Genomic DNA, 15,273 nt, shown 5'->3' with positions numbered 1-15,273 from the left:
ACACAGGGACACACACACTTGCACACATACACACACAAGGACACACACATACACAGGGACACACACACATACACACATATACACACACAACGCACACACACACATACACACACAGGGATACACATACTTGCACACATACACACACAAGGACACACACACATACACACACAGGGACACACACACATACACATACAACGCACACACACATACACACACAGGGACACACAATTGCACACATATACACAAACACACAAGGGCACACACACATACACACACACAAGGACACACACACATACACACATTCACACACAGGGACACACACACATACACACATACACACACAAGGACACACATACACACACAGGGACACACACTTGCACACACATACACACACAGGGACACACACACGTGCACACACATACACAAACACACAAGGACACACACACACACACACACACACACTAATAGAGTACATTTTGTGGTGGCTAACAACTGCTCCTGAGCATGGAGCATGGTTGATAGAGCCAGTATCGTCCCGCTGGAGAAAACCCATTTGCCCTCTCCCAACAGGTGTGGATTGTAAACAGCTTCTCGGTTAGGGCTGGAACTGTGTCCACTTTCCTCTGTTGTATCTGGAAGAAGCTGTTCTCTCAGAAACGTTTACCACCTCTGGCTCTTAGAGTCTTTCTGCTCCTCTTGCGGATAGATCCATGATCTTCAGGGGGAAGGGTTTAATAAAAATGCCCCATTCGGGAACCAGCGTGCTCCAAAGCCTCGCGCTCTCTGCACGTGGTCCAGTTGTGGGTCTCTGTTATTTACTGCAAGAAGAAGGTTCTCTGGTGAGGGGTGAGCACCACACTGATTTATGGGTAGTTGGAGGCTCCCCCTAGGCCCATGTCCTATCTAGTCCCCATCTCTAGGCCACTTTAGTAGTGTCAGGTATGGGTTCCGTCTCCTGGAGTGGGACTTAAATCCAGTCAAAATCAATAAATCAAGAGTGGCTGATTCTTCCCATAACATTGGTATATCTTACAGGCAGGTTGGTCCCACAGATCAGAGGGTCTGTAACTCGGTGATACTGATGGGTACTTTTCTCCCTGGATAACATGCACAGCATCTTCCTGCACTATAAATGCCAGTCAGTAGTGGGAAAGCTTCTAGTTGGGCACTATTTAGATTTCTCCATGTTCAGTGGCATAAATAACTGGTGTCTTCAGCAGTAGGGACCTTACAAACTGGCTGGGGAGGTGACTCATAGAACTGCAATAGGCTGTCTTTTGGGGGAGGTCGTTGGGACACCTTTGGCCAGCAACTCAACAAGATGTAACCCATTTACATAACCAGGGGTCTTGTTAGTTTAAGATTCCTAGTTGGGGCATTTTCTCCCTTGTTATACAGCAACTCCATTTAAATTCCTTTCATAGCTGTATATATATTTAGGGAGCTCCTGCAGAGGTAGAACTCACATGGCTTTTCAAGGGCCCTTATGTGAATCATCCTTCCCCACATTCCTTCCTTTCTCTGTTCTGCTCTCTCACCCTCCTCATTTAAGCCTCTGATTCTAGTTTCTCCTTTGTCCCTTTATTAACACTGTCTATTTCCCCTTCCTTGGAGGATTCCCCTCCTTTCTTTACAAAAGAGATTTTATACACACACACACACACACACACACACACACGTTTCTGCACCACATCTGTGTGCTTACAGAATATTCTGGAACAGGAATTACGGGCACCCATGATCCAGTATGTGGGTCCCTGGGTCCTCTGCAAGATCAGTCAGTGTTTATAACTTTGACCCATCCCTCTATCCCCCTAACCAATTTTTCATTCACTAATCAAATATTAGTTGTTTTTCCGTGTGCTCGGAAAGACAGTTCTAGTTCACAGGGGATCTGGATTAGCAGAGATGTGGTACTTCACTTTCAGTAGTCACCTCAGAAAGCAAAGCCAGCTCTCACATGTGTAATGACATTAGAAAATAAGGGGACAGTGACACCAGAGAGATGGCTCAGTGGGTAAGACATTTTCAAGGCCGAGGGCCTGGGTTTGGTTCTCAGGACCCTTATGGTGGAAAGAACCAACTCTTGCAAGTAATCCTCTGACTGCTGCATATGCGCTACGGCAGATGTGTGTGTCCACTTCCCTAAAACTCGAGGGATAAATACAGTAATTTTTTAAAATGTAAAGTTATCAATGTACTGGAGGAGTGGGGGGTGGGAGGGGTAATTTAAAATCTAATATTTAACAATGGATGTAAGGCTTATTTTCACAGTTATATGAGCTAAAATCCTGAGCGGGAGAAAACAGCTGCACTAATATGAAACTTCGTGAATATTAAGTCACTATGAAATTTAAATGAATATTTTTCTATCTAATGAGATGATGGGTGGGTGCTGACGTTACATTCACGATTCTTTTAGGACAGTGAGGCCACTCCTTGTAGGATGATGTCATTATGCAGGTGAAGGCAGGTACAAGATAGAATGAGGCCTGTCATTGGACGAGAAGGAAGGATGGGCGGGAGAAAAGTTTTACAGAGGGGAGGAGACTGGAACAGGGGACCGAGGGAGAAGCAGCAGAGAGGACGTGGAGGCGGATGTTAAGATTCCTCTCTGCACATTTACAGGTTGTTATGAATATTCTTAAGGGATGGGTGTGTACAGGGCTTCGTATGTCTAGATGAGCAAATTATGTCTTCTCAATTGGATCTGAGGTTATTGTGTTGTGTGTTCTTTCACGTGGCGATTTAAGTTTAAGAGAGTGTGTGGTGGCTGGAGACAGGCTAGCCCGCCATGAAATTGGGATGTGTATGTCTGACATGGTGGCAACCTGCCTTGAGAACTAGATGGGTAGAGAGATTGCTGCCAGGCTCAGAGAGAAGCCATCAGCAGTGTGATATGGGATAGAGCAGAGTGGGTGAGACGCTGTGCTGACTGAGATGAAGATGTCCACCGGATATCTTGGGGCACTACGGTGCTGGGCCTAGTGCGGGATAAAAGACAGTGTTTTTTTGGTTTTTTTTTTTTTGTTTGTTTGTTTTTTCTATTTAGTTTTACAGCAACAGCTCCTGACATATATCTAAAAGTCACAGCTTTTCTTGTTCTTGTTTGACGCAGAGCCAGGTTATGCACCATATTTGTTCAAAACAAGACTCCATCTCAAGTAAGATCAAAGCGTGCTGTGAGAAGAAACCGCCAGAGCGCGCAGACTGCATAATCAACGCAAACAAGGATGACAGACCAGAAGACTTATCTCTGAGAACACCCAAATTTACCGACAGTGAAAATGTGTGCCAAGAGCGAGATTCCGAGCAGGACAAGTTCTTTGCTGAGTACTATAACTCTTCATTACAAGTTTAGAAGGCCAATAGAAAATAAGACATTCCCATGCTGGCTAATTTGTGTGGAAGGATAAGGCATTGTAATTCTCCAGCTATAAAGATCGCGGCCTGTACACGAGCGATCTCGTACACTCGAAGTAAAAACAACCATGGGTTATAATGATGGCCATATTTGCTGAATACCTTACACGTGCCAGGAAATAGTCTGAATACATTATTCAGATTATCCATTTTAATTCTAAAACCAAATATTTTGAATGAGCAAATGACTTGTTCAGCATTCACAGGTAAAAATGGCAGAGGAAGGAACTGATGCAGGGGTTCTGCTCTTAAGAAGTCTTGACAATCCAGCTGTGCCCAAGGGAAAGATTAATGGACTGGAAGCCACAGGACGAAATCTGAATCCTAGTTGTCAGCTTTATTATTTTTAATGTCAGTGCAAAGCAATGGGATTCATTATGATATTTTCACATTTGTACACCTCTGGATTTTGTTCTTTCTCACCCCATTGTCCCATTGCCTTCCCCTATTCCGTCTGCCTTCCGTTTTTCACCCAGCTTCTTCCTCCACAATTTTTCTCCATCCGCTTTTAAGTCATGTGGAGTTCACTGCCCTTTATTTTCCCTCCTTTCTCTTAAGATCTTTTACATAACTGCATCTGGTTTTAACACACACACACACACACACACACACACACACATGCACGCACACATGCACATACATGTGCAGACATGCATATACACACACTTGCACACACACTTGCACACACAGGCATGCATGCATATACATACTTGCATACATACACATGCATGTACACACACACACACTTGCACACACAGGCATGCATGCATATACATACTTGCATACATACACATGCATGTACACACACACACACACACACACACACACACACACGAAAATACTTTGATTTAGATTTTTAATACAGTCAACCAGTCTGTGTGTCTTTAGAGGTGAGCTTACAGTTAGGATTATAGTTGATGTTTTTTATTCCCCAATTCTTGTAATTTTTGTAGGCTGTTTTTTTTTTTTTATAATTTGTCCTTGCCTTTCTCTCCTAATAGTTTGGAGGATTTGCTGATTCACAGAGTTGACCATGGCAGATTCTTTCCAGCTTTGTTCACCCAGTCTTGTGAATTTACTCCTTCCTTGTCCTTTTGTGCTTGAGGGTGACTTTCCTCTTCCTACATGGGTAGTGCTCCTTTAGATATGAACTGCATTTACCCTGAAATGTCCTTTCCCCCCATCAATTTTAAAAGATCAATTTTAAAACTTTCCCGTGTAAAGCTATCTCGTTTGTCAGTCACCTACTTTCATGATTCGGAGATCACCCCACGTTCTCCTGGCTTTTAAGATTTCTGATGAGTTTGTATTCATGAGTGGGACTTTTTCTTTGTATTTTTTGACATCTTGACTATACTGTGTCATCAAGGTTCTTCTCCCATCATGTCTATCTGGGGTTCTAACTGCCTCTTGTGCTTGAATGTCTATTTCTTTCTCTAGACTTGGGGGATCGGAAGGTTGCCTCCGCTCTTTCTTTTACCCTGTAGTTTCTTGATCATTTACCCATGTGCTTGGACATTGTGGTTATGGTTTTTGTTTGTCTTGTGTGATGTTGGAGTGTTATATTTTGTCACCCTTGTCCCCATCACAAGCATACTGTCGTCTACTTTGCTAACTCTATTGATGGTGCTTTCCAGTTTTTTTTCTTTTAATTTGATTGGCAGTTGTGTTTTTTTGTTTTGTTTTGTTTTTTCATTTCCAACACTCTTTTTACTCGTTTGCTTCCTCCTGAATGCATCTTCCATTCTGCCATCCTCCCACCCACCTCGCTAATGGTCTTATCTGTCTTGCTGGCTTTTGCATATCTTTTTCTAATTTCCCTTTCAGATCCTGGGCAAAAGTCATCTGTTTGTGCTTAACTTTTTCCTTTTCAGGCCATTGATTGATCGTACCAGAGAACTTTCGAAACCTGCAACTGACATTTTATGTCATCCGGCGTCTTTGGGTCATTAGTTGAGAGGTTATGATCTTTTGGAGGGTCACATTTCTCTGCCTCTCCTGTTCTTCTGTTTCTGGGTTGTGATTTGGGCATCTGTCTGTTTGGATTTGCCTACTCTTGACGTCCTGATCCCTAGCGGCACTCAGCAAGGAGAAACAAACTGCTTTTGGACCGCAGCTTCTCCTCAGCAGTGTTTTCAGGCAGCCGTGTGGCTGTGCTTACTTTTATTTTTAAGCCATGTGCATCCATGTGTGTCTGTGTGTGGGTATGTGCACACGGGAAGTCAGGTGTCCATAGAGGCCAGAGGTCATCGGATCCCTGATGACTGCAGGCATCTGTGAGCTAGCCAACATGGGTGCTGGGAATTTGACTAAGGCAAGAGAAGTGCATGCTCTTAATCACTGAGCCATCTTTCCAGCCCAGTTGCCTAAGTCTTATCAGTGGTTGGTCCATCGCTTTCTCTGGTCAGGTGACTTTTCATTTCCTTTGTAGGCTCCTGATGCTCTAGCTCACTTCCGGTCTTTGGAGTACCATGAGTTCTCTATCGTTTTGCTCCTGGCAACTCATATAAAGATGATGTCTACCCACCGTCTTCCTCAAACATCTCTTGAGTGTTTTTCTTTTTTTAATTTCAGATTTAAACAAAATCTGAGATATTTACATTTACGTAATGAGACATGTTAGGATGGGACCCTAGTTTAAACATCAAACTCATTTATCTTCCATATACTTCTTGTGTGTATAAATTGAATTAAATAAAAATGTATAGCTGATTTTTAGTACAGGTACATTTTGGCCGTAGCCTGTCACCTGAGTTTAGATGTAGACATTTTCACTTATAATATCATATTGGCATTCAAAAAGTTTTGAATTCTGAGGCATTTTGGCATTCAGATTCCAGAAATAGGGAAATTTAATCTGTATTACTGTGCATACCCAACTTAGGGCTTAGTGCCTCCAGATTCAAGGTAATGTTTATCTTAAAGACCAAGTGAATCTGACTGATGTTTGATCTGGTGTACAACACCTACTATGACTTCATTAATATCCCTCCGTTCCTCTCCCTTCCCCTCTGCCCATCATGTCCTGCACACCCGCACATCCTTGGAACTTTTCTCTGAGGCCATGGAAACCGCAGCCTATAATTTGGAATCAAGGAACTCCCATATTTGGCAAGTGACAGGAGGGAGCAATTGGCAAAGCCACCCCATGTCTCACCAGGCATGCTCTGGGAACAAGGGCCTGCGTTCTCACCACTGCAAGTCAGAAGTCTGGAGGCGTTTCCCAAGCACAGTCAGCATCATGTGGTGCCTACAGTGCTTCATATGTCACCCATTCTCAGGATTGTTCCTAAGTAATTCTAACAATTTGATGAGGAAAGTCTAGTAGTCTGAAGTATGACACAGGAAAGGTGTTTTAAAAAGTGTTGTAAAGTGTTCTATGAACAGACTGAATCCCACATTTAGCTTTGACAATAGACACAGCGTTAGGTCTCACTAGATTCAGTGAAAGTGGAGTTGGGTGTTTTCTCCTTTGTATGAATTCTAACAGCATACCTCTTTGGCACACCTCAGGTTTCTTTATGATTACTCCAGAAGACATACTGAACTGTCTACACCAGAGCTCCTAAGAATTACTAAAGTGTATAAGGATCTCCTGGAAGATTGCTGCAACAGAAAAAACCCGTTAAGCTGTTACCGCCATGCGGTAAGTCCCATCAACATAGATTCAGAAAACAATAATCAGTCTTTATTAAAGCTTTCTGATTATAACATGATATAATAATAAATATTATAACATATTATGTATATTTATTGTAATGTTATATTGACTCTTTTCTTTCATATTTCTTTATGTTTGCATATGTCTTAAAAATAAGACTGAAGAAGTGTGTTCCTTAGGAAATGTTTGGATCGTCTATTACTTAGCATAATGGGAAGCTAGGTTTTGTGTTGAATGGTGCTATATTTGTTTCCTTCACAACCACAAAGTTCCTGACGTAAAAAAACAGAGATTTATTCTCTCCATATTTCACATCAGTGTATGAAATGAACCGTACAGGGGCTCAACTTAAAGTGGTAAAAAGGCTGTGTTCCCCCCCACAGGCTCTAGGGAACATCTGACTCCTGGCTTCTAACATAGAAAGCTTTCACATTCGTGAGCTTGGTGCTCTCTCAGAATGTGAAGTAATTTACTTACGTGCTCTCCTACGACGTGTGGACACTGAGTGTGTTGGTTATGTGTTTATAATTTTGAGTGTGACTCATAGATGGGAATCTTATTCTACACATTTTTTTTTCTTTAGTATTTGTAGTGTTTTTCTCAGGACAGATAATTGGGGGGGACAGGTGACGGGGTCAGAATATACAGACTTTGAAAAACATTTGACACAAACTGCTAAGTTAACTTCTGGGGGAAAAATGCCAGGGCAAATGGGCACACTTGTCTCAAGGTCACCTTTGGCAACACTTCTCGTGCAAATTAGGCCTAATAGATGTAAGTGTAGGCTATAAAAATTCAGCTGTGTTTTAAGTATGGGCTTGATTTCTAAAATTACATTAAAAATTTCCTATACAAAAGGGTGGATATGAAATAAAATTGTATGAATTCGCTAAGAACTAATACAAAATTCTCACACAAGTTCTGATATATTGTTTTGCATTTTCTATAAAAATATGTTTGTTTTCATGTTCAAATTAACAGCTTTTTATATCTCTTTATATACTTAATAAAATATAACTTCATGCATTATGGGAGTATTTGACAATTTTTCACAATTCCTTTCTTATATACTGCTTTTGTTTTTACTTTTTTCTTTTAAATATTATAAAAATAGGTTTATAGTCATGCAAATTTAGACAATGCAATAAGAAACCTGATGTTTTCCATTTATACTCTGTCGCTGTCCTTAACAAGCCACTGTGTTCCTCAGTCTTGGATGAATGATGGTTCTAGGAAATTCTCTTTTATCATGGAGACACATTTGTGCTCCCATGTCTATGTGTTGCAGACTGGTTCTCTCTCATAACTTCAGGAAAATGTCCAATTTATGTTCTGGCAAAAAATTCCATCAAATAATTGAAGATAATTCTGGGAGGTTTTAAGTTGCAAACCTAAATGATGGGAAAAGATACAAATAAAGATAAACACACCTACACTATTGGACAGCAATATTTGTTAGCTGGGTCACCCTGAGAACATTGCTTAAATTCATGAGGCTATGTTTTTTTACTAGTTTCTCTGGCTACTTCTAAATAAGAATCAAGTACACATATTGTCAAGATAAAATTCAAATTATACCTTGCAAGGGCTAATGCTCTAAAAAATTATGAGATATTTGAATTGTTGATCTGTAATTAAATAATTCAAATTCTTGCACATACATATAAAGCCATGCTTAATTTGGAGAAAACTATGTAGTGATTAGCATTTGGACATAATCTGTAAAGAAAAACAGATACTCAGCAAGCTGAGTGTGGCCTCATTCAGTTTTAGATAAAATGCTTGTAGTCATGGGTTTCTTTCACTTATTATGAAAGTCAGCTTCTAATCATTCGAGTTTAGGTAATGCAATATGAAACCTGCTCTCCTGCCCCCATTCATGTCTTGTTACTGCCTTTAACAAGCCATTAAGTAAGTTTCTCATCTGTGGATCAATCAGAGTACTACAAAATTCTTGTTTTTCATGCCTATGTCCCGCCATGTCTATGCATTGCAGTGTGGTTCTCTCCCTTAGCCCCATGATTGGTTTTAATTTCCAGGAGGATAAGTTCAACGAGACAACAGAGCGAAGCCTTGCGATGGTCCAGCAAGAGTGCAAACAGTTCCAGGAATTGGGGAAGGACGCTCTACAACGCCAGTAGGTTGTCTGCATAGCTAAGGATCAAATAATTTCTCAAATATAGACTATTGTCATGTTATTGTAGGCCAGTCTTTCAGTTACACCAGTTCAACTCTGGGAAGCAACAAAGTCATAAGAGTCAAGAATTCACACTGAGTCTTTCCATGACTCTGTGACCAGAAAGGTGGCCACAAATGGAAAGAAATATGGGAATCTAGATGCCGTTCCTGTAAGGTTTTAGTGTCTGTGACGTTGAGCTCCTGGCCTCAACAATCAGGACTCTTGTGTTCTTTCCTGTGTAAGGAGAATGGAGAGAACTTCGGGTGTCGACTATTTCCTGAGAAACCGATGGGTAGCTCAGGAGTTAAGTCAGCAAAAATTACAGAATTACCAATGGACCTGCTTAACACTGTAGTATTTATTCTTTCGGTGCTCTTATGAGAATTTAAGAGTAGCGAGCAGCTAATTTAAATGTATAAATAGTGATCATTCTAGTGCTGGGTTTATTAAAGCTCAAACCGTCTTCCATTCAAACGGAACACAGTTTAAAACATGATTTCGTTATTCCTGCAATGTTGCTGTTAGCTGTAATGTCAACCTCAGGCAATGCATTCCCTCTAAGGATTTTAGTTTTCCTCATCGTATTCCTACCATGCCTGTCAAGTGTTCCTTTTGAACAATTCAGCATCAACACACAACGTTTCAAGAACGTTACTGACTGGACATTTCTGCCAAGGATGTTCTATCATGTCATGAGGGTCACCGTGGCCACATTAATATTCCTATGTCTCATGGGTTTGGTAGTCATTGTTTGCGGGACAATGGGTATCTGCCTTCATCCAGGGTCAAATAGATGTGTGTTCTCTCAGTTTCCTTGTCAAGTTCACCAAGGCAGCCCCTCAACTCCCCATGGAAGAACTGGTCTCCCTTAGTAAGGAAATGGTGGCGGCTTTGGCAACCTGCTGCACTCTCAGTGACGAGTTCGCCTGTGTGGACAACTTGGTGAGTATGGCCTATGGGCCTGCAAGCCTTTGTTTGCTTTAATTGGCAATCTTATTAAATTATAATGATATCATTACCCCTCACTCCCTCTCGAATTCATGACCTCTCTTTCTGTGTTTATTATTGTTAAACACAGACATATACAGATAAATATGTAAAGCCTCATGAGTCAGTTCAGTGTTTCTCGTATGTAGTACTTTTAGGCCCGGCCATTTGGTCTTGGTAGCTAAGTAGCGGGCTCATCCCTGGGGAAGACTAATGCATCCTTTCTCAGTAGTTGTCAGTAGCTGGAGAGGTGGGGCAGATGAGAGCTCCCTGGTCCACATTGTCTGTCAGAGTTCTGTCTGTCATCTGTTGCTGCTGTGTTTGAGACTATTTTTTTTTCTCGGAGCTAAGGATCGAACCCAGGGCCTTGCGCTTGCTAGGCAAGCACTCTACCGCTGAGCTAAATCCCCAAAGTCTGAGACTATCTTTTTGTACAGTCCTAGTTGGCCTAGAACTGACCATGTAGGTCAGACTAGTTCCAAGTTATGGTGATCCTCCTGTCTCCACCTCTGGGATTACAGACCTGGTATTTGCCTTTTAATTTATACTAATTATCTACTTTCCTCTGTTGTTTTCAACATTGTCCAAGCAAGAATTATTATTTTATTTTTGGCTCATCATATACATCCTTGAAAACCAGAAGAGAATGTGTCGAGTCATGTTCAAGGATTCTTCAAGTTTTAATCTTTTTAAATTACACCAGAGGTGATTGGTTAGGGCAAATGATTTAAGAATCAGTTTTGTTCCAGAATGGCCTCAGAAGACTTATTCATTTATTTTGTAGGTCTTACACATGGTGGGAAGGCTTCTACATCCCAGACTACAAAGCCGACCATTTTAAATAGTGTTACAAATTTTGCCTTTTGTCCCCAAAGGAAGAGTTTGGAAGAGAAATGCTACTTTCTGCCCAGTCTTTTAGGAATGGGATCGAGAGCATGGGGGAAGGGGTGTGCCCAGAGACCCATGTTCAATTGTTACTTTGAGGTCACAAGTCTCTGTATACGATAGAAACTTTGTGTATATAACATGAAAACTTAATCCATAGGCATCTACTGACGATTGAATTTTCGCAATATTGTTAGTTAGCCTTTATAATTCCTGCCACACAGCACAGTAGCATGGATACCTTGTGTTTTCCTAAGCAAGGTTGCTGGTGATCTCACAACTAGCTATTCATCTAATTACATCTATCTATCTATCTATCTATCTATCTATCTATCTATCTATCTATCTATCTAGATATAGATAGATATAATGTCCTTGGCATTTTAAAATCATACCAGCGTTCCACTTCTCGTTGGTATAGGCAGATTTAGTTCTTGGAGAATTATGTGGAATAAATAAGAATCGAACTATCAATCCCACTGTGGATCACTGCTGCAGAGCTGACTTTGCCTTCAGGAGACCCTGCTTTGAGCACCTGAAAGCCGACACCACCTATGCACTCCCATCAGTCTCTGCACTTGTATCTGCTTTGCGTGCAGACTGGTGTCAGCCTCTCAAGGAGGACCTTCAGAATAAGAGACACAGGTACGAAGCCCAAAGGCACATCTGTCTCTGAAAATTTACTGTATCGGCTGACACGATTTGGTTAGTTCAACAACATTGCTTACTTACTGCTGTTGTTTACGAGCAAACATCTAGGCCATGTCTTTCCCCTTATTTGCAGAGTCTGTTGTGAACAGACTGTGGTTTGGAAGGATGGGTCAGGCAGATAGCCAAAGTCCTGCTGGGCAGGTGCAAATCAGCCGGATTTTTTTGAGACAGAGACAGAGACAGAGACAGAGACAGGGACAGGGAGAGGGAGAGGGAGAGGGGGAGGGGGAGGGGGAGAGGGAGGTGGAGAGGGAGAGAGAGAGAGAGAATATAATATGGACATGTAAAATATTATTGTATTTATTTATTTGTGTGTATAAGTGTATGTATGTGTAAGTGTATGTATGTGTGTATAAGTGTATGTGTGTGTGTATAAGTGTATGTATGTGTGTGTAAGTGTATGTATGTGTGTGTATAAGTGTATGTATGTGTGTAAGTGTATATATGTGTGTGTAAGTGTATGTATGTGTGTAAGTGTATGTATGTGTGTGTAAGTGTATGTATGTGTGTAAGTGTATGTATGTGTGTGTAAGTGTATGTATGTGTGTATAAGTGTATGTGTGTGTGTAAGTGTATCTATGTGTGTGCACATGCCATGACACCCATCATGTATGTGATTTGAGAGGTTGGATGATAACATTTGACAGTTGTTTTTTGTTTTTTTTGTTTTTTTTTCCTGCCGTCCTGTGAGTCCTGGGAATGGAGCTCTGGTCACCAAGCTTGGTGGCAAGCACCTTCATCCACTGAGCCGTCTCACCATCTCCAAAGATACAGATTTTTGCCTTGAGACTTCAGTGTTTTAAAGCAGGAAAGATCCAAAGTGGCAGGGATTTTACTTGTATTTTCTAGTGTAGCGTTTCAAATGTCAAGCATAAGACCCATGATTTTGGATTTAGACCCTTGTCTGTACCAAGTGTAATGGAAACAGCTTTTAGCCACTGAGGGAAGAGAGCTGATCTGGGAAACAAGTCTTTTAAAAGACCTACTATGTTCAATAGGGTACATTTTTGTCTGTGGCTATATAGTCCTCAAAAAGTCCACCTAGTGAATTAGAAAGTTTTGTAAGACCCTTGCAGAAGAGGAACATTTAAACGTTTTGCACTCACCAAATCTGAAACCTAGGATGTGTTTGTGTAACAAACATGTGAAAGAAGAGGGGCTGTAGGGGGGAGGGCTGCAGGGGGGAGGGCTTCAGGGGGGAGGGCTGCAGGGGGGAGGGCTGCAGGGGTAGTCATTCACCGATTCTGTTGGGTGTCTACGAGCACAGGTTTCTGGTCAACTTAGTGAAGTGGATGCCAGAGATCACAGATGAGGAACGTCTGTGTTTGTTCACAAAGTTCACGGCTGCTGGGGAGGAGTGTGGCAACATACAGAAGCCTGAGGCCTGTTTCAGTCCAGAGGTAGTTATTTCTTGTTTTTCCACGGAAATTCTACTGTTGTCTCTGGAAATAAGAACACAATAGAGTTTGCTATGAGATCTTCCTCTTCTCTCCATGTCCAGTAGTCCTGTGTCTGAGAGCTCAAAGCTAATAGACTTTAGACATCCACAATAGAAACTTTTCTGGGTAAGAAAATCCGTCTAGCAAATGCTGTTCTAACCTTGGTGTCTTGTCAGTGTAGTTTTAACAAGATTTCATCCGTCGTCTGTAAATGAATGATGGGAATAACTATGGAATTTCATCATTGCTCCTAAGTCCTTGACTCTGACTCTCTTGTCATATTAATGAAAGGGGGTTGAGGTCACTTTCCAAGGAGATCACAGTCAGCTGACAGGGGAGAAGGGTGGGAAGGAGGCTAGGAAGGAAGACTTTTAAGATGGCCGTTTCATCCTCCGGGGTCTTCCCAAGGTCACTCAGAGGACATAACATGAGGGGGATGAGGGTAAGGGAGAAGGTAGGGGTAGAGCTGTCATTGTTTCCCTTACTCCTGTGGCATCTGTAGTAAACTGTCCTGTGTGACCCTGGACCCTGTGAGGGTCAGCCCCCGTGGATGGCTGTGACAGAGGGCATGATGAAGTCACACTCATGCATATCCGCGGACACACAACAACTCACACAATTTCCCCCTGCTGGAGAATTCTCTATTTTGCTGAGTGATTTAGTCTTTGGAAATACTGTGATGAAATTCTTAGTTTGCTAAAATATACTTACTTTAATTAGAAGACATCAACCCCCATCTACCCTTTGTTCGAGTGTGTTCATAAAAAGACTTCAGTGTCTTTTCTCAAGGCTGTTCTCTCTCTCTCTCTCTCTCTCTCTCTCTCTCTCTCTCTCTCTCTCGATTTATATCTTCATCCAATATTCAGATGAGCATGTTTCCCTAAACTTAAACATGGGCATCTCAACCATTTCTTCCTCTGATTTTTTTTTTCTTCCAGAGTTCAAAAACCGGTGATGTGAGTCAAGATGCAGAGAAACAAAGGTGAACGGAATGACCAGAGGTGAATAAACATTTCTCTCAATCAAATGTCCAAACTTCATGTGGATGTCTGGCCTCCGTGGCTTTTTCCTTCTCATGTGTCAGATGTCTGTTTCTGATTTAGCCATTCACCTAGGAGCTCCCTCCGAGTTCCCAGCTCAGACCCCAATGTGCTCTTCTGGATGTGAGTCATTATAAGCAGGGCAGGAAGGCTACATTTGTGCCACAAAGGGACCCATGTCCCTCTGCCTTTCTTTGTTCTTTTGTCTGAATCAGAAAAGAGAGATAATTTCATCTCTGGAGAGGTAAACATGGTGTGTAGTTCATTTCTGAAACCACAGCCTTTGGGGTACTGGAACAGGAAGAAGGTGCAATTCAAGGCCAGTCTGGGCTACATATTGAGTTCCAGGGCAGCCAGGACTATGGAGTACCTCAGAGAGCTAAGGTGGCGGAGGGGGAAAGAGGTGCTGAGTTCTCAGGGAGGACCAGACAGACAGACTACCTCAGGAGTGTTCTTCTAAAAGTCTCTTTTGAGAGTGTCATTGAAAAATCACTGTACTGAGCTATAGTTGACATATGAATAAAGAACCTGGTACACAAAAGTATAATTGTAATTTCAAAAATATTCATAGAGGATGCCCAGGGTCAGGAGAGAGAGACGTGGACCCAGGAGAGGGCTCATCTGCAACTCCATGTACAACTCACAGTAAAGCTAGTAATGCCTTATTAAATATATGATTACTACCTGACTTCAGATTCTTTCAGTGCAGGAAATATTTTTTTTTCTTTTCAGCCAGTACCAGCTCACAGGATCGTCCTGTGGAGAAGTTCAGCTCTTAAGAAGACTGGAATAGAAGGTCCTTCTGTAACCCTTTCTTGAATCATGTTCCTACAAAAGGCAATAAAAAGGGAGGATAAAGTTTCTCGCCGACTAACGCCGTCTACCAACATGATCACAAAATTGACCAATCGAGGTGCAGTTGGCAAAGTGTTTGCTGTGTGCCCTCGT

The 15,273-nt window shown here is 41.8% G+C and overlaps 1 protein-coding gene and 1 long non-coding RNA gene across 3 annotated transcripts in view; one reads left to right on the top strand and one right to left on the bottom strand.

Annotated features, from left to right (window-relative positions):
• The window catches only part of Afm (afamin), a 32,849-nt gene extending 17,650 nt beyond the window's left edge, over positions 1–15,199 (top strand). The window contains exons 8-15 of one of the 2 annotated variants that reach the window (NM_172320.2): positions 3,119–3,333; positions 6,937–7,069; positions 9,124–9,221; positions 10,073–10,205; positions 11,557–11,780; positions 13,114–13,246; positions 14,224–14,286; positions 15,058–15,199. In NM_172320.2, the coding sequence (NP_758823.2) occupies positions 3,119–3,333; positions 6,937–7,069; positions 9,124–9,221; positions 10,073–10,205; positions 11,557–11,780; positions 13,114–13,246; positions 14,224–14,271 (984 nt within the window). In that variant the 3' untranslated portion in view covers positions 14,272–14,286; positions 15,058–15,199. The remainder of the gene's footprint in view (positions 1–3,118; positions 3,334–6,936; positions 7,070–9,123; positions 9,222–10,072; positions 10,206–11,556; positions 11,781–13,113; positions 13,247–14,223; positions 14,287–15,057) is intronic. The other variant, XM_039091644.2, reaches the window with a different exon arrangement.
• LOC134481727 (uncharacterized) lies at positions 11,001–15,164 on the bottom strand. Its single transcript, XR_010057485.1, has 2 exons — positions 15,010–15,164; positions 11,001–13,288 (listed from the first exon to the last, which is right to left on the bottom strand). It is a non-coding gene; the product is annotated as an uncharacterized LOC134481727 (long non-coding RNA).
• Positions 15,200–15,273: the final 74 nt, after the last annotated feature.

The sequence above is a fragment of the Rattus norvegicus genome, chromosome 14 (genome assembly GCF_036323735.1).
Source record: "Rattus norvegicus strain BN/NHsdMcwi chromosome 14, GRCr8, whole genome shotgun sequence".
NCBI lineage: Eukaryota > Metazoa > Chordata > Mammalia > Rodentia > Muridae > Rattus > Rattus norvegicus.
The sequence above is the reverse complement of the archived record's forward strand: the minus strand, read 5'-3'. Positions and strand labels throughout refer to the sequence as shown.